Consider the following 27,879-nt stretch of genomic DNA (forward strand, 5'->3'; position numbering starts at 1 on the left):
TTTGAAAGGGTGCCAGGACTTTATTTACAGAATGTCTGGCTACAAGTCGAACCTTGCATGTAACAGACACAAATCTAGTCAAACAGACACGGGGAGAATAGGTAATAAGTCTAGCTTTGTCTCTATGCAAACAGTTGTCATGGTTACGGAACATTAACGGTGATATTTAGTCAGCAGTGTGTCAGCTTGGTCATCGGATGGACAAGAACAACTGTTTATATGAAACCTAAAGAGTCAGTCACACAAACACTTCACATCAACAATTTATAAGATTGAAGGTGAACTCTGGTTGGTTAATATCCAATACTGTAACCATAGCAACTGAGTACAGCATGCTGATTTGTCAGAAGTGTATATTACAGTGACATGATTGGTTACTATGATACAGTCGTACTATGTTAAGAATTCGGACATGTTGTTACAACATGCTACATGTAAGAGCCAAACACACATTTTAACTTTATTTTCAGGTATGTTTTTCCTTAATATGTAGATGAACGTATCACAGTTTGCTTATGAGCAGTCTTACCATTCTACTAAATGGTCTTGCTTGCTAGCCTGAAGATACAGCCTTTAATAGGGATGGGTGCAAAATGTTGGTCAATAGGGCAACTTGGTACTTTCAGCAATGTTGAAAATCTTCCATTCTATTAGCAACCCTGCAACAATGTGTTAGTTGGCCTAATTTCATCAAACTCTATGCACCTATCCCATGGCTGAAATGTGAAACTTGTAATGGTATATGTACAATGTTCTGAGTACAGTGCATGTACTTACACCTTTTGTACAGAATATCTGTAACATATTTGTGCTTGTAATATTAGAAAGTACCTTACGATATATACATACACCTCATGTTTCTAAGTCTACATTGTACTCTAGTCGGTAGGTTTGAATGTTGTTTTTTTGTATTAACATGTTTAAAGGGACACATAGTACACAGCTGCAATCAACACATCATTGAGAACGGAAAGTTAGACATAAAACACTTGTCTATAAGGCAGTGTTTTTTTGCTGTTATAACTGGCCGCTAAAATTCAGTTGTGTTGGTAAAGCATTTTTAAGGCCCAGTAACATACGTCATAAGATCGCCTTATGACCGCAAACTGAGAGCATTTTTGAGATGGTCATGCATATGTTCTGCAAACTTCAGCTTCTTACAGAGAAGGCTGCCTTTGATCTTTTGCCAGAGGTTGGTTCTGTCACAGCCTGCTTGAAAACTCTTCAACTACATTTAAATCATACAACGAATGTAAACGTGCCTTAAATTCTTCTTGTCCTATCGAAACAGTCAGTAGATTAATCAAGGATTAGCGAATCTGCAGGTTGTTCATATTTTTGGTGTTTTTTCTTACTGTGGAGGCGGTTGTGGTGGCTGTGGCAGCCAGCCGACAAACACCGGTTGGTACGGACTGACCGGCGGGCCGCTGGCGTACTGTGGAGGCGGTGGAGGGGGCGGGGCTGGCATGGGGTAACCATAGGAACGGGGAGGCAAGTAAGCAAATATCGGCATCACTGGACCTGGCGAAGGACTGCTAGTCGCCATGGCGGCGGATGCGGTCGCTCGGGCAACGGTCGATGTTGCCATGGCAACCGTGAGGGGCGTGACATTTGGTAGAGACATTGTGCTGTTTGGGGTGGTGCAGGGTGGGGATAGCCTGTGTTGCATGCCGAGTTGTACCCCCGGCGAGTTTGGTACACTGACGGCCTGCTGCTGCATGGAAATCTGCACCCCCGGTGAACTCGGCAGCTTTGCCGGGGAAAAGCTGTGGACCACTGCCGGGGAGTTGGGGTACGTCGTCGGTGCGGGTGGCTGTGCACTTGCCGGCATAGCGAGCTCCGATCTCGATGCTGTTGGCTGGCTGGGAGACTGCATCGTGTGCGGAGACGGGGGAAGGGGCAAGTCCACTGCATGTCTGGGGGGTGTCATCAGGCGTTGAGGCGGAGCTGAATCAAAGGTGGGGTGCGGAAGGTGTGTCTGAAGGACTCGGTGCACGTCAAGAGACATCTGCGAGTTCCTGAGGTGTGAGCGGAGGCTGACGACCAGCTCGCTGTCCTCGGGCATGTGCTCCTCGTGCAGGAGGAACTGCAGCGCTTCGTACGCACACTCTGAGAAGCCGGCAAGAACGGCGTCCGTCGCTGTGAATATGATTCCTCGGGGCGGAGGGGTTGACGTCTGCTGTGGGCAGTTCTCATCTGGAGAAAAATAAAGAAAATTCTTCCTGTTAGAACAATCCACTGTACGAGTCCAAACACTAGACTCTTTAATGATCCATTAAGGCTATTTCTCCACCCACTTATAGTGATAATACTAATAGAGTCAAAACTGTTCCAACAAAAGTTGTTGCATCATATTTTCTAGAGATGGTGTGTTCTACCAAAGACATTTGAAAAATTGACGATTTTAGCATTATACACATTTCTTTCACAAGGAAGGGGATGCTTCAATTAGGAAGTCTTTCAGAGGGTCGTCAAAAATTTGATGGCACTTCAAGAGTTCATTTTTCAGGCGCATAGCAAAGATAACGATAGTTGAAGCAGTCTTCTTTTTCGTTAGCTCATAACGCAATGTAGCTTTGCCGAGCCCATATTTCTAGCCAAGCACATTGAGCCGGACCCATACTCTTGTCGACAAGTATGTTGGGTTCCTTTCATGTAGAGGTGTAATGCCTGAGACTCCCCGATACACAAGATCGACAACCAAAATTCCATAGCATTGGATGAAAAATAGCCACCCACACAATGACCCACACACCCCAGCACCACCCACACACCCTCTCTGCTAACAAGCGATTGTTGAATCCAAAAGAACAGCAGAGAAAAAGTCAACTTAGTTCCTTACTGACAATGCCTCAGCTTGGGAACAAGTGTGAGTCCAAAGGCCTGAACACGCGTGTTTGTATGGAGAGGTTAGGGGCCAAGAGGTTTAAGAAAAAGAGGTATTCAAAGTAGCTTTTTGACAAATTAGAGCCTTTGTTCGTTGTTTGCTCCTGTAACTAGGCAGTAAGGATGTTATTGAGCTATGTCAATTACATTTCCCACTTCAGTTACCACGCCTTTAGAAGGGTTAAGTAGTGAACCGTACTGTTAACAAGATTCTGAAAGTCTTAGAAAATGTGGATAGCATGGTGTCTTTAACAGCCAGCAACAAAGGCCAAAAATCAGCATAACTGCACTAATTCCACTAAATTATATTTCAGTTTGAACACTTAACACACATGTGCAGTACAACCGTGAAGAGTTTGGTGAAGAATGGTGAAAAATGTATGTAGTCTACCAGGGTAATGCAATTTCCTAATATATATATAATGAGATGTACAGAAGAAAAATGTCCCATTAGAAATCGTGTTACTGTACATGGTCTACTAGTATATAAGGGCCTGAGGAAAGCTAAGGCAGGAATGTTCGGGACAGAATTATCTGAGGAATTGGAGGTATTATTAGACTATTGATTGCAAGCTTTTCAGCCCTTCAAGAGTCGGGTGTATTTGCATTGTGTACTGGAAGCCATACCTGGCATGTGACCTAACAGGCCATAACATTTAAGCCAACCAGCTTTAACTTAAGTTATACTTTAAGATAAGATTGGTGTTTGGGTTGCTTTGTTTTTCCGCTTTTCACGGCATGAGAAACAAATAACGTAATTAGTTCGGCAGCAGCCATCCATCTAAGCCACATCCATCACTTCACAGCACAAAGATGAAATTGTCACGATAAAAATAAAACAGCAGCAAGCAATGCAGGTGTGCCTTACTGTCAAAGGGCTTCCTGTGTTTGGTTAGTATATCCTTCCAATGTTGGTTATCGGTTGCTTTTTGTGGGCTGATGTACCTTGTTAAATACACAAACAAAAACTTATAACTCTCACTCGGGTTGTGTCGGGGCACAAAGGACGGTTAGTTTGGGTTCCAGGCTACGTGCAGAGGCTTTGTTTTTAAACCGTCAAGTTTTCATCAGCTATTGTGCGGAAAATAAAGGAGGGGAACTGAGATACTTGAACTGAGGTGCGCTTTTCATATACCGGTCAATGGGCAGTGTTGCAGGGTGAAGTAGTCTGCGATGGTCTGGTTTAGGCTCAAGACAAATGTTTGAAGAATTTAGACTTCATCCTATGGCCTTACTATGGTTTTACTTAGAGGATCCCCTTGTCTTTCTTTTTCTTAGTACAAAAAATTTCTGATTCTTCCATAAACCCCACACCGTACACACTCACTGACACCAAATATTTTATGTGTGGGTCACGACACCAGCAATAGCTGTCTGTGTCCCACATGTATTGTACCGTTGCAATTCTAATCAAAATCAAAAATAAACCTGACATTTAGCTCACACGGACCCCTTACATGTAAACACCAAACGATGTGCAATTTAGATAAAAAGACTAGCTAACAGCATTTTTATCACCCATCTAAGCTTGAAAAGCTGCTAATCCCACATTAGAGCCTCCACATGTGCCTTGGACAATAAGAAATCATTCCTTTCATTCCTAATTTACTTCAATATATCATCATGACATTTTATGTCAGTGTGGTGTGGGACAAAAAGATCCTACTAGCATAGAAAAGGTGGTAATGCATTTCTGTTTCAGTTATAGAATTGATAGAAGATATGTCCTCCCGGAAACCATTTGGCCTTTGGAACTTATGGTTGATGATCAGAAGTTATGTTTGAGAGCAACTCCCCTCAGGCAAGTCAGGGGCCAATCACTCTATGCCCTGTTGGTCTGCGAAGCCCTAATCCCTTTGGTAGAGCTTCTTCCAGGCTGCATTCTGACTTTCAGGCAGAGTTTCCAACCGTGGTCATAACTGCCCAAGAAGACCTCTCAGGAGACCAATAAAACCTGGCCTATGTGGATTTGTAATGCTTGGAGAAAATTATGCAAGGAGCCACCAAAAAGTGGTCACATTGGCCAGGTGGCCCTTATGTAGAGGTTGTCAGAGTACAGTGGTAACAAAATATCAATACCGGAAGCTCTGCTGCAGTACGAAGGAAAGCCGCCAGGGGCCCAAAATTTAATCATTTCTTTGATAGGATGAGACATGACCACATGCCTAATGTCATGACAATCAATCCATAGCTTCTTGAGTTATGCTGTTCAACCAAAACAAGTACCACCGAAAAACCTTCTTGGCGAAGGAAATAAAACTAACTTTAAAGGTGATTGCCACTAATTTCGTTTATCTAATGTAAATCGTAAGTTGACCAAAACATACTTTCCTGATACATTTGCAATTTGTACCATCAAATTGGAGTTGTCTGGAAGCAGCGGGGACAATATACATAGAATGAAGCCTTGGCACTTAAAAAGATTATGATCTCAGCATTTGTTCAATTAATCCTCCCCTGGAGGAGCTGATAGTGAAAAGCCAGTGTGATTACCTCTTGGCTTTAATGAGAGGTCTTAAAACTAAGATAAGAGATAACACACACTGTACCCCATCTGTTGTTTCTGACATGTAGTAATTGTGCCTCTTACAACTTGTTTGTCTCTGGTCTAATCTTCAAGCAGATGTAGGGTAGGGGTCAGTGTTTTACGCCTGTGTTTGAGGCTTTTTGTACGAGTCCTTCTAGTGGTCCATGTTTTGCTCTTACTGGTATATGTTCTTATAAGCTTTGGCACTTTGAAGCATCCTGAATGTACATTCAGAGTTTGTGTAACTAGCCTTTGCACACCTACAAGTACACCTCTTCATTCATTAAATTAAACCATTAAGATAAACCTCCTTGTTCATACCTACACCACCAGTAAGTGCTCATAATAGCTGGGCCCAGAATCACGAGTTAAAAGCTCCCTTGTACTCGGACTATTATTTCACCTGTGATGCTTTTCTTGTCCGTTTGTTTGTTTGTTTGGTACTGCAATACCTTGACATGTGTTTGTCTTAGGCAGCATTACACTTTGACACAAGGAACATTGTTTCGCTTGATGTCAATTTTCTGGCCAGGCCCCAGTCGTAATGCCCTGCTGTTAGATAGACTGTCTGAGGAAGAATGTCTTGGGGTTCCGGCATATTGGGCCATCAAAAGAAAGGCTATTTTGACCATTGGAAAATGCATAAAACATCATTATCAATGTATAAAACAGTATAACTGTGGAGTTTCCAATATGCTGATGTTGCATGCTAGTGTCTTGTTAAACTTTGGTTATGTTTGATAATAGAAGCTTAAAGACAAACACTGATGTTCAGATCTCCACTTCACAGCCAATGCCAACTCCAATGTCTTGATAAACTTCTGTTACACATTTAATAACTGAAGCTCAAACACAACTGCAGGTAATTAGATCTCTGGTTTGTGATTGATGAGTTGGCTATGCCAATTTCAATGTCTTGTCAAACTTTTTGTTATATTCAATTGTGGTTAGATGAAAGCCTTAAAAGATCCCTGTAATATGACTGGTGATGTGGCAATGCCAGTTTCGTTTTCTTCTGAAGCTTTTGTTAACAGTTACAGCCAATTATCTAAGCTGACATTCAAAAGTACCAGTGTAGCACCAATCTAAATCTAAGATCTAAGTCTTGAAGTTCGCTTTGTGAATGATGATTTTGCAATGCCAAATTCAATGTCTTGTTAAACTTTTGTTAGACTCAATAACTGAAGCTTAAAGATACAAGATGTTTAGACCTCCTTGTACATAACTTTCACGACTGATGGTTTAAAGCAAGGGGACGTCATACAAATTTGAATCAGCGTTTTTTCTACATCTTCTAAAAAAATCTAAGCAAGTCATTGAGAAAGAAGCATACAACTTGAAACACAATGCTGAGGAAGGCAAAGGACCAGCAGCTTTTGAAAAATTTGCTGCAAAGCAATGTTGAATTGATAAGTTCAAAGCAATGGCAGGAACAACCAGCCATTGTAGCCTCAAAGTTAAACGGCCCTTAATATCCTGGTTACGGTTTCTGTTTGACACAACCTTAGTTGAATCCTTTGAGGCTTACCTGATAGTCAGCCTTTAACAAGTCTAAGCTTACACAGCTAATACCTTAAAGCTTACAAAGAGGGGTTAAAGTGCACAGTGACTCATGATGCTGGTACCACAGCCGATCACAGGGATGCAACTCCTGTATACGTACCATAATCAGGTCTTTTGTATGCCCCAAGTCCTGCAAAAGCATATGATTGCAGTACTGGAAACCTCAATGTGTAAATCAAATGTCTGCCATTTGTGGGCCTTATTGCAATGAATAGGAAGCAAATAACTATAATCTTGCCAAATATTAAATGAGTTTCTCCCTGTCCGTACCAGGGTGAGTCACCCTGAATATTACGTAATCTTTTGTACAGCACACAAACTTTGCTGGTTACATAACATATTGAACAGTTGCTGCCTATAGGCCCCGCATACCTAATTCCAGGCATGACTTTAAAGTATGTAAAGAATAGTGATAACCTGGCCTTGGCATGTGACAGTAGGGAAGAATTGAGTTTGATATGATATCACCAGCTGCCATGGTGCCTGTGTCTTATGCAGCTTGTTACCCACTGTACAAAACTGGTGCATTTTGCCTAAAGACAGTTTACCAGTTATGCGAAATATAATAATTTAAAACCATGTCTTTCAAATTCTTGGTGCAATTTTGTTTGGCTAAATGTCCAGGGTACTGTTTTGTGTTTCAGATTTCCCACAATCTTGCTGCCTCTGGGTGTGCCCTGACATGTCTGGTACAGTTTGATTCAGAACGCTCAGTGGCTTATTGTTGAGTTAAAGCCAGTATCCCTTGGTAAGCACAGATGATGATACACTAAAAATCCTCTTCCTTCCAGTCGATGTGTTGATGAGTCATCTTAGCCTGGTAATGTAAGGGTCAGTTGGAGTGGAAGAAACCTCTAAAGGATGCCAAGATCTTATCCCTCCCACCCTTCCAGGACTAATAACATCTTAAAGGCCTTGTGTCACCAGTCTGTGACACTTGGAGGATTTTGAGCATTTGGTTGGTCATAATAGCAGGTTATAGCCGTAAAGTTCTTGGAAACAATAGAGAATCATTTAAATCGTAAAGGAAAAAAAAAATAAAGGCTCCACAACTTATGTAATGTCACAGTTGAGTTTGGTTTCCACTCCAGTCAGAAGCTCGGAGGATGTTGTCTGACAGACTCCAAAACATCAGCAGGTGAGACTTTACTGGTTGTGTAAAAAGAAAACTCCAATATCCTGAGTTCGGTTTCCGACCACTCAGACTCCAGGTCGTTGCTATTCAGCTTTCTCGTGCAAAGAGGAAATTACAGGGACCAGTGCACGCTGCTGTCCTTGGTCTGATTAAGGTGCCATCAGGGTTCCGGACAGATTTACACCTAAAACTGGTGTTTTCCACGTTAGTGTAAACAGTATAATGGTACCTGTGAAGGCTGCAAATTGCTTTTACTGGGATGAAATGTGTGGCTGCGTATGTTTCTGTTGCTGTTTATATTCACATGCTTTAGGACAATGAAGCAAAAGACTTTTAATAGAGTTCTAGAAGAATGAAAACTTTTTACTTTTAGAAATTCAACACACTTGCATATTTAATATGAATATCATTATGATACTTGGTTCAGGTTACAAAGTACATGTGTACATAAGTCCTTGCTTCAACTCTAACTTCAGTGAATATATTTTAAAGATGTACAAATGATGTCTAAATTATACAACTGTTACTTAAGTTGATGATGATAGTATGATCCACTGGTATCCAGATCAAAGTTTCGCCAAAAGTCGTAAATTTCTTCTATCAAAAAGAGCAGCGTTCTTACACATCAGTGCTTTTGAATGAGTCGGGTCTACACTATCCTTTTCAGGCTTTTGAAGTTTTTATGTTGTTGCCCACTGGGCACATGTAAGGGTAGAGGAATTGGTGATTCCTGTAACAAAGGACTGTTATTATTCCAACTGCCCATTGTTGTGTTGTGCCTGTGTCTGCCCACGATTTACATTCCCTTTCGAAGTCTATTGTTCCAGAGAACACCTTGGGTCTGAATGCATCTCTGGAGCAGATGTACATTTTAGTAGTCAGGCAAGGGAAATGAAATCCACTGTTTTGCATCATGTTTTACATTTAAAAACTCCACATGTACCTGCAAGATCGCCACTTTGTACAACTACAAAGATGGCAACTTATGTCATGATGGGTAAAATATATACTGTCATGCATCAACTTTTTGTATGTTGAAGAAATCAAAACTTAACTTTTGGCTTCTATACCAAGCTTTAACTACAACACAGCTAAACATGCCAGTTTTGTACTTGGCATACTTAAGTGCAAGCCGTTTGAGGAAATAGATGATTTGGGGCTATTGCATACTAAGGGCTCTCTCCAAGAAGTGTGGTGGGTTCTTTAAGATTCACAGTGTGTGGCTCTGTGGAACTATTCTGGAGGATTGCAACCCCTACCAACACCATGCAAATTGTAGACTAATGGGACTCAAACCCCTGACCTCATGATCTATAAGCAAGATTGCTAACCACTACGCCACAATCTATTACATTCTGATGAAAAGAAAAAACACAGGAATGACTTTAAAGTATGGAAAGTTTTTTAACAAAAATTTATAGAGCAGGGTGGTACTAACAGTATGTGTCTCATAGCAATTCTTGTTGAATTTAAGCAGAATTACCCAGAATTTAAAATTGACAAGGCAATCCTGAGATCCTAACAGGGTTTCAGCACCATGATTCCATTGCCACAAAAGCCACAAAAAGGTCAACCCTGGTGAAATGTCAAAAAGACCGAGTGTGGAGGAATGCTACGGTAAACGGACTTGGTTCTGCCCCCTTTCACTCTCCTCAGCTGCCAGCGTAGTCCTGACCAAAACAGCGGCAAACAATGGCCACGACAGGCGTAGCGTGTGTGCCTTTGTCTGGCCATTTCTCCACCCGACCGTGGCGAACTTTCCTGACAGAAGCCCGATCTGCATACAGCCTCCGCTAAAGGAGACCCAGAATTTTCCACAAAAGGGTCTTGACCTCGCGGCACTACCCATCCATCTGGGAAATGCACCATTTTCTGGCTCTGCTGAGCGCTTTGAAATCCTAAACTCGGAGAGGTGCACTGAAAGGATTTCAAGTCCCCCCATGTGTCTCTGTCAGTGTGCTGCTCTGCACCTTTCCCCCGCCTCGTTTGCAAGGATCCCTTTAACGCTGCCCCATAATCTGTACCGGGGCTTTAAATTTGGGAGATTTAAAAGGAAAATGGTCTGCTTTACTATGACTACTAAGGTGCAAGCAGGATTTAGATTCAGAATTTTAATGGTTTTTATTTCAAAGCCATTCTTTTAAAAAAAAGCCAGGTGCAAGCTGCAACAGAAGATACAGTGATGTAGCTAGAGGGTGGTCAGAACCCTTTCTTGATTTGATCTGTTGTGTAATAGGAGATTAGAAAACTTGAATAGCTTTACCCAAGGACATTATATAGGAAAAGTTTTCTCATCCCTGCAATGTTTCAGGTGCATTTCTTCCTTGCAACTGAAATCTTGCATCTGATTCTGAGTCTTTTGGTAAATCTCTACATTATTATGTAAGACCTGATTTCGGGTCCCGACCTTGTTCCAAGTTTAGCATTTACTTTCCTTCTTGGCCTTGCCACCTTTTTTCTAAACACATTCAGAAAGTAAAGTTGACTTTACTTCAAGTTGCTTCAAGTTGGGCACAAAGGTACTGTGTAGTAGACAGGCCAAGGACTTTCACTTTTTCTTTGCACGCAGTTCCTTGACCAACATCAGGAACAAAGGGGGGCAAAAGGTCACTTTCCCTTTCTTGAAGTTCCATTCAGCTCCCTTAGAGTGAAAGGCCATTGTTGTACCCCCTGAAAAACCTCACCTTGTCCCTGGGAAACTCAAGGAAGCTTTATTGTAGTTGCCTGGGCAACCAATTTGTTACACTTTTGTGGAAATACACTGTAAACTTCATTCTTGTGGACCTTCTCATGATTTCTCAAGGCTCCAAGTCAATGAAGGCATCAAGTCTTCAGACAAATCCTTCTTTTAGTTTATGAACTTGGGAACCCAAAAGCATCACTTTAAGCACAGTATTGCATATACAGTCATTCCACATATCTGAAAGACTAGTTCAAAGATGCCCTAATGAATTAGGAAATAAGTCACCCTTTACATCACTAGTATACGGTGATCGCTGAGCGTCTGATGAGCAACCAAAATTACGTTTGTGTGACCATTGATTTTATTACAGGAATATAATGCACAATGTTATAGTATGATTTAGAAGACAACAAAACACACGAAACATGAGAAAATTACTTCTTTATGTATGGAATTCATTGAGCAATCTGTCCAACTTTAGGTCGCTCAGCATTCTCACAGTGGTCACAGCCTCTTGTGGAAAGGGGTGTAACAGAAGAGTCATAGGCTAATGTCTATTGTAGGGTGGTAATGGGGTTTGCTGACCGAGTTTCCTCACTATTGTCAGCACAGTTGAAAGGTCTCAAGGCCCACCCTGTAGCTTCAAGAAAGCTTGAGCAGATGTAAGACAAGAAATGTTTTCTTCCTGAATGAGCCAAGATGGGAGATCTGCATACTGAAGTCTATATACCATTGTGATCATCGCACACAATGATGAAACTTGTGGGTGGAATAGTTCGGAACAAGAAATGTAACCAGACTTGAGTACAAAATTTGAAAGATCTTAGTAAGCTATCTATTGAGAATGTCAGTGTACTTTGAATTATAAAATGTTGACCTGGTTTTTAAGACACCCACACCACAGCATATTATCTAATGTTCATAGCCTATATGGATGTAGTTCAAGACTTTGCTGGTTACTGTATTACAAAGTGATCTAAGGAGGGGGCTGAAGCTTAACTAGACCGATAGCCAGGCTGTCTCGAAAACCAATATATTGTTTGTTTGTTTCTGTTTTATTTAGCCAGGGTGGCCCAACTCAGTGCACTATACACTGCTTTGCAGTGGGGCCCTGGATAACACAATACAATCAGTACAAAACATAAGTCTAAAATACATATACAGTACACCAATACATACAAAATTTACAGAGCCATAAGCCATAATCCATAATCCATATATGGAGTAATACTACTGCATGCCGCGTTGATGAACATAGACATCCAGGTAGAACATGATGTAACGAAAAATAAACCACCAAGCAACATTTTCCAAGTTTCAGATATCATCCACTATCTTTTGTCAATGACTGAGAATTGATGAAAGACAGTGGATGCTATCTGAAACATCTCACCAATCAAGGACATTATCCAATTGCTTGATTTATTTGGGTTATAATACTTATATACAGTAAGGAAAGTACTGAAAGTTTGTTGTTTACCCACCATTTTCCCTGTCCACAGGTGAGGTTCTCCCTGTCAGCGTCTTCAGGTGTTCTATCGTCATGTGGAGGAGGTCGACTTTGTCGTTCTTAACACCCTGACAAGACAAGAATATGAGAGTTATTCATTTTGTCTATCTTTTACGCACTCAGATGTTGCACAACAGGGGAGCATCAAAGTCTGGACGATCCTCTCTGTTCCTCTGTACTTCTTTAGAACGGTGAACCAGCTGGTTAGTTTAGGTGTAGAATTGAGAAAATTGAGATTAAGAAAGCTGGTTTAAGTGTCACCAGGTGAAAGGAAAGGAAAGGGATCTCGAACCAGTTTAGCTCAAATGAACTCAATGAACAGATGAGCTACTCTTCCACTGGTCGTGACAGAGAAGACGGACGCTATGTACAGTATTTACAGGTTCATTGTACCGGGGAAATTCCCCTAGCTCTTTTCGACAAGCACAATGAACAGTGGACCACGGCTTAACGTCCCGTCCTAAGGACTGCGATCTTTAACGGTAGCGTGCATGTCGGGTGAGCGACACAGCCGGGATCGAACCCGGGGCTTCTAGTTCCAGAGGCAAGATCGCTAACCACTGGACTACGCACGCTACAAGAGGTGAACAATGAAAGCATACCGCCAAATGTAGTCAGGCAACAGCCCTATGTTCCAACACCCCTACCTTCCATCATAGGGGCGTTTGCTCCTACAATGCAGCACTGATAATGTTTCCCAATAAGATTCCAGAAGGCCATTCTAAGCCATGGCATATTAGGCATACGCAGCCAGTGCCTGGCCTCCTTAGCAGGGTCTTTAAGTCTGAATCTTTTAATGGCTTTCATCAATTCAATTATGTGCTTTTTTCATGGCATATCAGTTCTATTTGTACTCGGTTTCTTTGCAGTTTCTGGTTGGCCTCCACACAAACAGCGCTGATATGCCATCATCGTAAGTCCTCAAAACCCGACTCATGGAGCCTGCTAGGGAGGCTAGAGAGTGTCCTGGTTTTGGTATGTACTACAAATGTAGAAGCATCAGCCTCTTGATGTGTGTGTTGTCCCGTTTTGTTCAAGGACAGCTTAACATAACCTGTTGTTAGGTCATGACCTTACAGGCTGTTCCCTCAAAATCATTTGAACCCAGGGTCTTTTTGAAAATGTTTGTGCGAGTCTTGTCATTTAAATAATATTAGGGGTGGTGCAAAAAGCTTAGCATGTCTCAGTCAGTTGGTGATGGATTTGATTATTTTGACAAATAATTCAAAAACTGATGGACAGTGCTTGCCATTGTCTTACTTTTGACACAGCTACCATGTCCTTGAGCAAGAAACTCTATCCTAATATCTTAAGAGTATCTATGCATAAATCTGTCTTTCGATGGAGATTTATCTTTGACAAATGTAACATTACACCTTCCTACAAGGTCAGGCAAAGTTCTGTCTATGTAATTATGCCACAGCATGGAAATATGAGCCACCGTCTTTGCAAATTTTCTCCCGATTAAGTATGGCTGTATGTTAATGGTGTTGATTGGTCACATAAATAAGCACCTTCTACCAGAACTTTGAAAAGAAAAGTCTAAGATGTCGCAAGATAACCTTTCTCAAGGATTACTGATTTCTTCTGGCTCAGTGCCCCCTTTCCAGGCTTCTAATTATCCCGGGTCAAAAATAACGAGACTTTGATAAGGTCTCGTAAATTTACCTTTTTCAACTGCTGCATTTCTTCTTTTCCAGAGTAGGTTTGAAGTGTGTGCAAAAGCATTTACGAATCTGATTTTTAGAAATAAAAGCAATCTGCTGGCATGTACATTTCTGCACAAGTAATCAGACAGCCAAACTATGCTGTTGTATGATGATCCAAGACTGAAGAACAAAAGATCCCGGGTTCAAGGAGAAAACTTGGTATACTGCCAGTATTGGTTTGAAGGTGAGTTTGCCTGAGATAGCTTTCATATGATCGTATGCAAAACAGGAGAGTTTGATCTTGGCAAACTCGGTGCTTAAGGTTGAAGTCAAAGAGTAACAATGGACAACTTAACGTACGGACAACGAAGATGCCATTTCGAGAGATCTTACGCCGTGCTATTGTTCTATGCCATAGCGTGACAGTGTGTCGTTGGATGGAGCCACGTGTTTTTGTCCGTGCATCTCTAAATCAGAGCACAATGACAGACATCCTCATTAGCTTGTCACTTGATTCCTGCTGCATGACATCACTGCTGACCCTCCCTTCCTTTCCTTTGACCTGAAGCCAAGTCTGTTCCTTCTCAACTTCTTTACAACACCATCATGTACCCTCCCTCCCAGCAATCGCTCTTGATAATTGTAGCCTCCTTACCTTTTTTGTTTTTGAATACACAGTAAACGGCCTCATTGCACAACACAGCGGGTTTGTACTGAACAGTACAACATGTGTATCCGCTGAAGCACTGAGTCGAGTGAGGAAATTAGTGTAAAGTGCATTTCCCAAATGCACAACATTGAGACCTGTCAGGGATTCAAACTCAGTACCTCCATGTTCTGAGTCAACAACCCTAACCACAAGGCCATCTTGCCACTTTTTGCATGGTTTGTGTCGGTGAAAACATGGGCTAACTCCTGTCCCAACCTGGGAAAGCACAGCCCAGCTCTCACCTGTAAAAACCACACTTAAGGAGCCTTAAACCCATGAAGAACAGCAGCTAAGCATCCTTGACACAAGGATTCCCGGAGACTTACATGTTATTGGACATGCTCGGTGATTATGTCACTTAAGTCTTCCGATGGAACTGCAGGTTACATCTTAGGCAGTTTTGTGGTTGCCAGCTTTATATCCCGAGTCCTGACTAAAATCCCCTGCCTGGCTCTGCTGTACCCTACTACTATTGGGGAGGCTGCCCATCAGCACCTGACAGGGAGTGACTGTGTAACACTAGCCTTCTAAGTGCTGTAGATCTTTAAATGGTCTCCGTGGTTTTATTTTCACAGCTTTTGTGGTGACCTCTCTACCCCAAAATCTGTGGTGCCACAAATATCTGTCCTACTATTGTACTACAGAATTGTTTTACACACGACCTCAAAGCACTGCTAAAACCTCATTTCCCCTTCTATTGCGACATTAAGTCCCTGCAAAAAAATGATTCACAGTACTTCATTCGCTTAGTAGTAGCCTCCAATCATTGAACATTCATTGTACTTTGTTATAAAAACAGTTTCATAGGCACAGTGACGTGCTACAAGGGTTCAGGAAGACTTGGCCCTGAGTGATGCCAAGTTTGCAGGTTTGACATTGTCCCCTTTTGCTTACAAAGTAAACAAAGCAGTGCTTATCTCAAATGTCAGAGGTAGTCAGTGTCATGGCTCACTGTCCAAGTGTCATTGGGTAAGGCTGAGCAAAGTCAGTATCAGTGTAGTGGCACAGAAAGAAGCTGATTCAGTTTTTGTATGGTTCCTTGCGGTATAGTGGTCTGCGCAGTAGTCTACTTTTCGCCACATCAAGCCAGGGCTTGGGCATGACTGGGAAAGAGTCACATCGTCATTTTGGATGGTGACGTAAAGCTGGCTTTCCCGTGAATGAGGGAGCTTATAGTGTCAAACCTCTGCACAGAAAAGAAGAGAAGGGGTGTACTCCTGGTGTAATCCGCTGAATACGTGAGCTGTAGCGAAGCCGCATTGCACTTCTAGCTAATGAAAAGCGTTGTGCTTTGTCCTCAGTCTCAGCTTTTACCTTTAACTTTTATCAATCCTATTTCAAAGCTGCTGCATTACACTGATGTGGACGACTTTTCTCCTGGATAAAAAGATAAACAAAAACCCCACCCCCACAAAAATTCACTGACCACAAGAAGTTTTCACAAATATTTTCATAAATAACCTAACAATTGTACTATATTTCTTGTTCTCTCCCTTCGGAATTTTAAACCTCACAAATGCGACCCTCTAATACTAGTGTTATCCCCATAAGTCTGTCCGGTTTGAATAGATAATCTCAAATACCCCCACGCAAATGAATTATTTGGCCTTAATACATTCTTTAACGTCAGAGCTCCTTTAAGCATCATCTTTGGAATTCCTCCTGGCTCAACATTTTCTTCCGTTAGTTTAAGGCATTCCAGAAGTATTTCTGATAATTCTGATGATCACCCAATAAAAACAAGACTGCTTGTCTTCTGGGGTTTCCTCTGTGTTTCTGCAAGCCTTAGACAAACTTTGTAAAAACCTCTGTTACTACAAAACCCCGTCCTGAATGTGATGTGCTCTACTTCCCTATAATAACCACCTGTTGACGTAACAGACGTTTGTGTTGGTAAGGCCCCCATTCCACTAGACAGCGCTCTCACTGCGACCTGGCTGCGACCTAAGCTGGATTTGGGTAACCCTTGATTTCATAATGCAAAATGTAAAAGTATGACTGAAAACACAATAAAACGCACCAAGCGTAAAAGATTCGTTATTCATCTATGAAATCATTGAGCGCTCTGGTCAATTTTAGGTCGCAGAGAGAGCGCGGGGAGGTCGCCGCCCTAGTGGAATGGAGGCATTAGTATTTCAATGCGCAGCTGAGAATAAAAAGAATGATGGAGAAAGAAAGGCTGATGTTCTCCCCACCTGTGAGTTCCGTGCGGTGGGCACCAGTCCGCGCAGCTCCTCAAACCGCTGGTTGATGCGGTCTCTCCGCCTCTTCTCGATCACCTTGTGCGGGGTCGGCTCCTCCTGTGAGTAAGAAAGGGCAAACACTTAAGACTTAACTTGACACTCCAGCAAAATACTTTCAAAGCTGTTTGACGGCACGGTCACATTCGTTGTGCGAGTTTGATGGCGTACTACATGTATTTCAAACAGGCTGTGACTGAACCAACTGCTGACAAGGATCTAACTTTCTAAGAGTCTTTTCCGTAACAAGACAACTGGATTTTGTGCGACATATGCACGAATACCTCAAGAATGCCCTATGTTTATGATCTTACGACGATCGTACGACGGGGCCCTCATGCAGCAAAAAAAAAAGCGGGGATCAATCAGGATATGGTAGCGATCTCACTCTCCCCAACCTCTGCTTGGCGTTTTGTACGGGATTCTGGTTGTGCGATTTTCTGTTCGCTTGAGTTAGCGCGCGTGTGCACTTCGCACCTACTTGATAAATGACCATAAGTGTTACAAAGATTAGTGAGTTAATAGCGTTTAAGCCTTGCATTGTAGGGCTAGGCGAAGAGAGAAGATCACCAAAAAAGCTCGCAAACGCCGCAAGAAAATGGCAAAACAAGCCCGACAAAAAATTAACGACAATTTGATGGATTTTCTTGATGACGAAGACGCAGTTAATGTAGCAAAAAGATTTCCGATTTCAATGGAAAATGTTTCCAGTTTCCACATTTTCCCTGCAGAAATCTACATACCGAGTTGACAGTTTGTACGAAAGACGTTTGAGTCTCATTGTTTGTACTAAGCCTCGCTCCGAGCACAGACAACAGGTGTTTAAGTGGGGGAACGCCATTAGTTGGCGGTAACTTGTTTACAAGATGTCGCTGAGTAATCTATGAGCATCTTCAGCTCGTTTCTGTACTTCGTTTTGTCTGTTTTGTACGAGTGATCTTTTATCAGTGCCCGGGCCATACACGTGCGACACGATGCACAAGACGAGTCGAAAACGCACATATCTGTGCGGTACTTAGAATTACAAGTTTCCTTCACGCTGCCCTAAAACAATGAATATGCACTAAGCCATATTTGCATTTGTCCAAATTAAGCGCTTTGCGCTGTGCAAAAAGTGAGCGCCAATCCCCTGTGTATTTGCTGCTATGTCCTTTTTGTTACACTAATGATTGTCACGATTTAGACGTGCGATCTTTCATCAACGCCTGGCTAGCAACCTTATAAGTCTGTAGATACTACTATATTGCGTTTACCGGTGGTGCGATTCAGAAACCTCCAGCATGTCTTGTGTTTTAGTTTTTAAATAAACCCTGGCGTGTCTTACAGCGAATTAACACTCCTTCATTCCTTTTAATTACGTTAAAGCAAGATCTATGAGACTCTTAAACACCTCTAAAGCACACAAGTCGCTTTAGCGCATAAAGCCGGGCAATTAGACCAGATAGCATCGCGTACGGCATTCTAGTAAACACGTTGTAAGCCGGTGGCGGTATTATCGTACCAGGATCGTCACTCTTGAGTCGCGGTGATTGACAGGTGGTTCGGACGATTTAGTCCGCTGAGAGGACCGGGTGGACCACCATCCGCGATTCTTTGTGTGGGCGCAACGGGCGAGGATTGTTTTCCATTTTCTTCATTTCACCATTTTTCTAATTCGTTAACTCTCCTTTGCGCAAACTACAATACGTCTTTGTCAAAGTATCTCTACATCAATGGTCATCTTACAAAGCTGTCTTAAAATCTAATCGATGATTGTCTGTGTGAGACGAAGCATCAAAAAGTTTTCGTCAGTCCCGTCTTAAAGGAAATACACATCTTAAGTACTCCTCAGAACATGCCACATTTCTTGATAGGGTAGGAGTACGCTACCCCAAAGCAGATATAGAAAGGTAAAATCGTAACGTTTCTCAGAGCAGCGGGGCTTTGCTTCGCTGAAGCGGGAGCCTTAGAATCTTCACGATTTTGCACTTATACATCCGCTTGGAGATTAGGAGTAAGCGTACCTTAATTACGCATCCGAACTTAAAGCTTAACTGGAGTGCTATGTCATGGGACGATTCACTGGTTCTGCGATTCTTGTACAAAAGAAAGAAGAGGACGAATGTTTGGAATGGTAGAAGCAGGTGCTCGGGTCAAGGGCGAGCAGTGTGTTGGACGCGGTGGTTTTCTTTTAAGGTTTGTTTTGCTACAACAGGCGTCTGTTTTTGTCCAAAATACGGAGTGGGGCGTAACAACGCGAAGGGGAATTTTTGGAATGGCAGGAACACATTTTCTGGAGGTCTCTCTTCAACTTTGTATATTGATGGCTACTCTGTTTTGTCGACGGGAATTATGCCGATTTTAATTGCAGTATCCGCAACAGTTTTCTTATTGCGACGTGGATGTTTTTCCTAGCGTAAATAGCGGCAAAACTGCTGTCAAAAAGTTGTGTCCTAGTCTCTACAGTGATCTCATTGGCTTGTTTTTTACGGTACTATATATCACTGATTCATAACTGTTTTCGAGTCCTATCGTTTAACCAAGAAAGCAATCAACCGGCTCGGGTCAAACGTAATCTCCAGTCAAAGTGGGAATGGATATCGACTGGCAATGTGCATAATTTAAGCGTTGTGCTTTCCACTAGACCTAGGGATCGAGGAAAAAGGCACAGAAAAACATGCCGAAGACATACGACTCCTTGCACATAAGCTAAAACAGAAGCCCTTGTACGGGGCACCACGCTGATTATCTAAACACCGCGGTAGTTTGTTGAACTGTCGGCGCTAATTGTGACTGAATGGGCGTGCCGGGGCGGGGCGATGTTTCCGCCTGGGCGACCACACCTGCTCCCCGGTAACGTAACATTTTGAACCCCACAACTTTAAATTTCGTCCTGCGATATGACAGGACCGACCGTCGGCAAATATCTCCGACAACAGTAACTTTTTCGTACTCTCCAATCAGAGGTTCGACTCCGACTTGTTTTTGACGTCTTTTGGGGCGTTTTTATCGGGCTTTCTAATTTGTCAGGTTTTCTTTTTGTCAGCCAGCATTGATTGTTGCGTCTGCCGGTACCGGCATAGGTTTGGTTGGCTGACAAAAAGAAAACCTGACAAAATAGAATGCCCGATAAAAATGCCCAAAAAGACGTGAAAAACAAGCCGGAGCAGAACCTCTGCTTGGAGAGTAAACTTTTCTGTCACAAGACAGCTGAATGTTGTACGACATATCCACGACTGTACCAACAATGCATGCCCTAAATTTGCTGTCCTTAAGTTGTACACATGTGCTAACGAAAGTGAGCGAACCCGTCAAAAATCGACATTGAAGAGTACGGAAACTTAGATTTGATGAAACTTGTTTAAAAGCAGGGAATTCGTTTCATCTAACTCGGTGCAAGTATGATTTTATTTCTTTAAGTGTAGTTGCAATTAACTAAGAATATTAAAATCGATTTCTTGCTCTTACAAATCATTCAACATACTAGTAGTTTTGGCTTATTTGTCCATTATATTCAGCCCACAAAGGAGAGTGGTGCAGACTAGGTCAACTGTCTGTACAGACTTGTCTGGAAACGGCTCGGATTGTTACCGTAAGGATTACACCCCCACTTAGAGAAACCATAACAGTCGGGCTCTCAGTCTCTCCCGGCCCGCCCGCAGTCATAACAAACCCACGGTCGTACCACCGCCACAAAGGACGCGCCACACGGGCAAACACAACACCCACTCGTGCTGGTGTACATCCAGGGGCAAGTTGAAATGTAGGTCTCCGAATAAGAATGAATATGTCAATCTTCTTTTCTGTCCACGGCAAACAAGTCTCAAGTCAAACCTTACTTTATGTCGATTCACACACGCGTTTTTTAGTCGACTTAGTGTCGTGCAATGAGAACCCTTTGCCGTTTGAGAAGCATTTTCTAGTAGAAAAACTCCACTCGACCAGCCCACAACTCCTCACACACAGCCCCGAGTCGACTCTTGTCCCAGCCTAATAGTAACGTGTTGAAAATAGGGCTCCATTTGGGAAACGATTTTAAGTCACCGGTGTACGAAAATCTTCACGCAGATATGTAGAAAGGCAAAGTCGTAACGTTTGTCAAGATCGCGGAGCAGCGGCCTTTCTTGAAAGGGTAGAAAGACCCGCTGCTCCGCGATCTTGAGAAACGTTACGTTTTTGCCTTTCTACATCTGCTTGGAGATTAGGTGTTTGACACACTTTGGCGACAAAGAGACCAACGCTAGAAACAACAACAGTACGTAGGAGACGTGTGCTCAGTCTGGCAGACTTGTCTGGGTCTTGGATTAGCTCTTTAAGAAGAATAGATATAGCTTATAGGATCACTTTAAAGTTCAAACCTGATTGAAAAGACACTAGAGCCATTGGACCTCAAACAATGTGCTATAGTCAGAAATGAAGGTATCATGCTTAAATTCAGAGATAACCTGCGTATTCTAAACACCTACTAATTATCAGTGTTTAAAATATATGAAAAGGTTTCGAGATGAAAGTATTCATACCCTTTGAAGATAACCGATTTGAAGGTTACTGGCGACAGACAAACGCCAACCATCATATTAACGACAGAATCCAACGAATCAAGTTTCTATTTTTAAGAATCGGTCATTCAAAATTATACTAGCATGGGGAAGCTTATAAGCCCATTACATCACAGGCAAAGTTGCCGCAAAGTTTTACTAATGACATACTTAACACCCTTTCATCCGTTAAGTTTTGCTAATGATATACTTTACTTCCTTTCTTCATTGCAATGTGTTTAGGTAATAATAGACTTTGCATACCACCAGGTTAACGAATAAATGCGCCGACTATTGACTGACCACTTCACCACCATCTCTCCATCATAATACTAATACAGTTTTGGGGACTTTCCTATTGTTCTAAGCCCCTTTGTCTGTTTGCTATCCCCTATATGGACTCCCGCAATGACGGTTTCCTTTGTTGTGTGTGACGCTAATGAGGAAGAAGCCAACGCTGGATAAATAACTCTGTCTTTAATGAGATACCAGAAGCATTTAGTTCCAGATCACCCGCATCCCTTTGTCATCCTCACCATTGTTATCATCATCGTGAAACGACCTCTGGTCAAGGTTAAAGACATAAATAGAAGAACACACCCGTGTAGATTACACGGTGATGGTATTCGGGAAATACTGGGGTTTGGAGGGCTTTTGTTCTTTGGTAAAATCGAAGAGTCAGTGCGTGAAGATGACATGAAAATGTCCTTACTATCAATGGCATCTCCTGTATTTGTATAATGCGTTTGTGGCAATTGGTTATTTGTGGTGGAAACCGACTTGGCTTATTTGAGAATCGAAAGTTAGGCTGATCTGACGTCATGTATTCTCTAATTTGTATCTCTGTTATAATTTATCTGCCCCTTGCCTCTTCCCTCATGAGCCTACAGATAAGAGTTCTAAACACACACGCAGGCTTACAAATATACTGATGTGGCTCGCACTTAGGTTTTGGCTAGCTTTTGTTCTTTGATATAGAAGCGCGATTAGTCAGACCAGAGACGTATCTACCGGGCAAAATCGCATGAACATCTGATTTCCAACCCACACGCTACTATGTATTGTACTCCACTTGCCCGCGGCCAACGTAGCACAGATAGGCTCTATACGGCTTTATGCGATGATATGTCAGTTTCGTCATAGCACCGCATTCAGGCTACAGCGGCGGCTAGAATTACAGGATTGCCACAAGAATAACAGGATTTCTACAACAATCAGCAGATTGTCACAATCTGGACACGTTTATCATGATATAGCAGACAGAAGCACGGGGTCAACCGAGGAGAAGGCCACTGTTCGGGCACGTGCGAGTCGACAACTTTCTCTTTCTGAGAACACTTAACTGCAGTTTGTGTTTGCGCAGGTAGGGGGACTATTCTATATTAGAAACTTATATTACCATTATATACTTCAAAATGAAGATAAGACAAAATGAATTCGACGTTCACAAGAAGAACTTAAAACAGTGTCATTGGTGAAGTTCCAAATTCCTAGTGGCCGGTGTTTAACGTCAACTACAAATTCCCTTCCAGCTGTCCAGACGGTTTAATCGGCAAGTTACTGGACGAAGTGTGTCATATTTAGCCGCCAGGTCAAGGTTTGCCGCCATTGTGTTCGACCCGCAAAACTAATGTAGAAGCATGGGAGTCAGCAGTGTTCTAGCACAGTCTATCGGCAACACCATGTTGCACCAAGGTCCACTCAATTTTGAATTGACTAATTTGGACCAAAACACGACTGGCTTGCTGTGGGACAGACTGTATATAAGGCACATGTGGAGAAGGCTAACTTGATGATCCGCTTCTTGTATACAGTCTTACCACAGGTTTTAACTTTGATGTCATATCTGCTTCTCTCTCTCATTTTTCCACGTTTGGCTTGCTCTATCCGCCTTCTCACTTTGTTATCCGTGTCGTCATCAATTACATCATATGGCTTATCGGTGTTGATTATCAGAACTTGTACTTAGAACTGTTTACTGTGTGTTACCAGTATTGTAGGGAAGCAGTCTTCTATCGTTTAGACATACCGACATCACTGGTGGAGGAGATTAAAGGATTTGGTCTTGTTGTCTTTTCCGACAAGATCTGCCGAATTAAGGGCTTAAGGAGCCTGCGTACTAGAAGGCGATGACACTTAACGCCACCTGGTGGGACCTATAAGAGGTCTTAGTGCAGATCAAGACAAGTCTGCGGTTTACACCACTGAAACACGTTACATCCCACTAGAACTCTCCAAGCTTGTTCTGCCTGTCCTTTTCGGTGTCTTTTTCGTCTTTCTAGTGATGCGCCGAAGCCGCCTTGCATCTGCTTGGAAATGATTGAACTGCTTGCGTCTTTTTTTTGTGGCGAAGTAGGAAAAACCGCGCACGACTACAAAGATCAACAGAAACTAGCCGGAAAGAAACTAGTCGAAGCCAAACATCTGCTTGGAGACGATCGTTCTCTTTACAAAACGCTGTAAGCATTGCAGACTTCCCGCTGCGTGTTGTCTGGGGGCTGCAGTGCGATAGACCACAAAAACGCGTCGCACGGCACTTTGCTCTGGTCCCCCTTTACCCAGACCAAAAAGAAAGTATATTGTACGATGAACTTCCGTACGCTATGTGACAATTTGATTTTGATGTCAACCCTAAACCAGGGGACACCTCCGACCCTGGCCGGCGGCAGAACATCGTCCTACTTCCGAGAACAATTCCGGCGTGGCGCGCTGTCCCGCACGGGCGGGCTTTGTTCACCTATCAGACACCGGTTCACGCGTTCGTGTCTGTGGTGACACCCTCACCTGTTTATAGGGACGGGAGGCTGGCTGGCTATAGGGGAGTTTGGCCACCAGAGGGTTTGATCGGCCGCGCTTCGGAGGGAAAATATTAACCTTCCCGCGGACTGACTCCTGGCTTTCCCCTTTTTGTTGAATTCTACGATCCATTCCCCCGTAGAAAGGCCTGGTAACTTTTTACGCTAGTAAAGCAATGCGAAACACTCTGCGAGTGAAAATACATAATCTCTATCAGCCCTATCTGCGGGCAGAAAAAGTGGAAAGTGGACAAATAAGGTGACTATTTTGCATAATGAACCCCCACAACCGACCAAGGACTCTGGCAAAATGTCCTCCCCATTTGGTCACTTTCTACTATTTTTTCCAGCCTGCAGAATGGTCCGATTGAGACTGAAAAGACGGTATAAAATTACTCTCAATTTTAGGAAATGTTGATACAATTGCAGCGATATGTGGTATTAAAACTTAACTCTAAGAACTAGTAATTGGCGTGGACAGCTGTTTGTATCATTTCCACTTTGCGTCTGATCGTCCGTGAACTTATCACGTCATGGTAACTTTTTTTCTCACCAATCATCCGCCATGTTTCGCAGCTTTTAGGTGCGTGAAGTTCATTTTAGGTGTTAATTAATCAGTGGGCGCCCGTCATTGAATATCAGCACAATCGAACGTCGACAATAAATGTGTAATAATAAAATGTTGTCTAAGAGGTGACAGGCACAAACACTCTCCTTTTAACCTCTTTGAAACAAGCAATCGATAAAGAAAAGAGTTCGCGTAAAGACAAATGTCCAGGTCCTGATGCGCAACAATTGAATTTCACAACAATATAACATCAAAGCGTACTTTGCGCTAGTAAAGTGTTGTCTCGGAGGCAAGGTTCCGAATCAGTGATATTTGGATTTCTTTCTTTTTTCGAAAATGTCTCCTTAGTAGGCTCTAAGAGTTGGCCTTTTTTGGCTTACAATATTTTGTCATGGTACGTTTACAAGATCTATTGCACTAGATACGAGGAGTGATCACAAGAAACCGAGTACAATATACTAGTACATGACACGCCATTACAACAAAAAAAAGGTTATAACAAAAAAAAACCCGACTCCATAGAGCCTGGGTGATGCTGTCGTTCTTTCACGGATAGCTAGGCTTCGTTAATCTCCAAGCAGATGTTAGGGTACAAAATCGTCACGTTTTCCCAGCCACCTGTTAGTGAGGCAGTTTTTAGCATTTAGGGAAGCGTAAAGATATGGCCTCTTAACATCTGCTTGGAGATTAGAGCTTCGTAGACGTGACCTGACAAATCCAGCATAAAGGCGTTTACTGAACCCCTCCTAACATCTGCTTGGAGATTACCTCAGCCCTTGCGCGCCGATCGTGCTGCCCGTACGCGTGTGTCAATCATTGATAGAACCTTCCAAAAGTCGGGAGTAATCGGGCCGATCTGCCGACCGCCCCCTCCATACGGCACTTACCGTGGTACTTAACACAGAAATGGTTCGACGAGACAAAGTAATAATGTCGGCAATAACCTTCCTTGTAAAATGGGGGTCCCGTGTTCGAGGAGGTGCCTAGAGCACAGGTAAGGGTTAGCAACACATCCCTGTAAATATATACCCTGCCGTTGAAACAGCAAGGAAACTTGCTTCCCTATATCATAGTATATGCCACTAGGTAATACAACTTGGGCCTTAACGAATAGCCTTCCTAAGCTACTTGCCTTCTTAGCAAGAGGAAGGTAGCACCAAGTTTTTAGAAATTAAAAGTGGACCCAAACTTTAGACCTCACTGACATACACCAAGGAGGTTTTGCATACACACAACACATGGCTTTGCAAAGGACGAAAACATTCTGTATACACTGAATTATGCTCAGCTAACTTATAAATATGCAAAGTGCTACATTTCAGAAACGGGCGTTTTTTTTCTGAAAATCTGTTGTAACTAAACCAAACATGCCTCCTGTCGATAAAACTACGATTTAACTAACCGTCGTTCTATTTTTGTGCTCAATATCAACCAACTTTGTGCCACGAATCACCCTTCGTCGACTTTTTGGCGTTAGATCATGTAAAACGCCTTTGTATGTTTTTTCTCCTCACTCCCTTTCAAGCAACAGAAGTTGAAACGAGCTAGCTCTCCGAAGAAGCCAAAACAGAACGATACAACAAGACCCCGGCCGTACGTTCGTGCAGGTGTGGAAACACCTTTGAAACGCAGTCCAGTTTACATGTACGGTGCGTTCGTCGAGAACTTCAGACACCAAATCATCGGACATCTGCCCCCCATGGGACGGTTAATCCACTCTGACCCACCGTCACACATCTGTCCCGTCCGCGGCACGAGTAAATCACAACACGAGCTACAGGTGTGCCGTACACGGCCACTCCAGACTCTCCTCGCCAAACCCACACGTTTCTTTAAGAAAAGTTTAAGACGTGCACTCACCCCGGCCTTCCGCTTCCGTCTGTGTCTGTCCATGTCTGCGGGTTCTCCGGGCGTCCTGCTGCCGTCTAGCTGCCGTGCGGGACCCGGTGGGCTGTGGACGGACAAAGGAAGCGGTCAGTACGGAACAGACGCGCACATTCTCATGCAGATCCCCTCGCTGTATGTAAACTACTCCCTGTAAGCTGTACATACGGCCGGTGGGACAACAATACAATCTCGGCGATCGGTTGGTTCTCCTGTAGTTGTAGGGATTCTAGAGTGGGGCGAGAAATAGTCTACACGTCGCCGTACCTATCAGGGCAGGAGTCGCCGCTGGTGGACTGCGGGGAGTTCATGGCGGAGGCCCGCGAGGAGAATTCCCGGGCGCGCGAGGGTGATTATCGTGGTGAACGCGGACGGGCGCTGCGGACGTGACTGCGGGTGTGTGGCGAGTGGCCGGCCGCCTGCCTGTGATGAGCGCCCGAGGCCAGACCCACACACGCCACGCTCCAACACACGCCTATTGTCCGACCCGGGACCGTCCGGTAATCATGGGTCAGGGGGTCGCGGGTTCCAGTCCTAAGGGGTCAGTTTACATAGACATATCAAGGACGTTCTAGTCAAGTTGTTCTAGATAAACATTCGCGACTTGGATGAGAAAATAACCCGTACAGATATCACAAGGATGAGGCACTCTAAAATGCTTTTCACTGTTACTTGTCACGATTTAGGTGTACACGCTCGATAAGTCTAGTTACTGATACCTTATTTCTCACCTAGATGACCGCGTCTTGCCAAAGAAAGTGTAAATACAATACTTACTGAAGGAAAAACTTATAAGATCACTGTTGAAATGTCCCTAAAGTTGTGTACAAAGCTCAAAGAAAAACGTTTGACAGACAAATAAACGGTCAATTCTGTTTGGTTTCTTGAAAGACAAAAAAAACTTGTGATTTATCAAGGGCTAATGTCCTTGGATTTATGTAGCACTGGTTGAATGAAAAATACAACACATCAGATACCTTCTGAAGAAGAGAAATGGAAAATGAAGACACTGATTGAAAAATTGTCGTGAGCATATTGTTGTGAGTATATATCAGACCACTGATTTCAAACCAAGGCTACGATATGAAAGTCTTGCTCCGATCTAAAGACCCAAAAACACTACCGAACTTTCCCTGATAAATTACTAATACATACTTCATACCTGTTGCACACCCAACCAATGACAACCCCCGTTCTATCGCCCCACGTGTGT

The 27,879-nt window shown here is 43.0% G+C and overlaps 1 protein-coding gene and 1 long non-coding RNA gene across 2 annotated transcripts; one reads left to right on the top strand and one right to left on the bottom strand.

Moving 5' to 3' along the window:
* On the bottom strand, nt 1-27,139 carry LOC136434575 (hairy/enhancer-of-split related with YRPW motif protein 1-like). Its single transcript, XM_066427457.1, has 5 exons — nt 26,934-27,139; nt 26,643-26,733; nt 16,858-16,962; nt 12,279-12,372; nt 1-2,196 (listed from the first exon to the last, which is right to left on the bottom strand). Exons 1-5 carry the CDS (start codon nt 26,975-26,977, stop codon nt 1,352-1,354), a joined length of 1,179 nt encoding a protein of 392 aa, XP_066283554.1. The 5' UTR covers nt 26,978-27,139; the 3' UTR covers nt 1-1,351.
* Nucleotides 12,369-14,077, top strand: LOC136434585 (uncharacterized). Its single transcript, XR_010755769.1, has 2 exons — nt 12,369-12,568; nt 12,888-14,077. It is a non-coding gene; the product is annotated as an uncharacterized lncRNA (long non-coding RNA).
* Nucleotides 27,140-27,879: the final 740 nt, after the last annotated feature.

This window comes from Branchiostoma lanceolatum, chromosome 1 (assembly GCF_035083965.1).
Source record: "Branchiostoma lanceolatum isolate klBraLanc5 chromosome 1, klBraLanc5.hap2, whole genome shotgun sequence".
NCBI lineage: Eukaryota > Metazoa > Chordata > Leptocardii > Amphioxiformes > Branchiostomatidae > Branchiostoma > Branchiostoma lanceolatum.

Coding starts and splice junctions, on each gene's coding strand:
- LOC136434575 (XM_066427457.1), bottom strand. CDS start 26,977: ATGAACTCCCCGCAGTCCACCAGCGGCGACTCCTGCCCTGATAG. Junction 16,963..26,642: donor GACGGAAGCGGAAGGCCGGG/GTGAGTGCACGT, acceptor TCTTACTCACAG/GAGGAGCCGACCCCGCACAA. Junction 2,197..12,278: donor ACCTGTGGACAGGGAAAATG/GTGGGTAAACAA, acceptor ATTTTTCTCCAG/ATGAGAACTGCCCACAGCAG.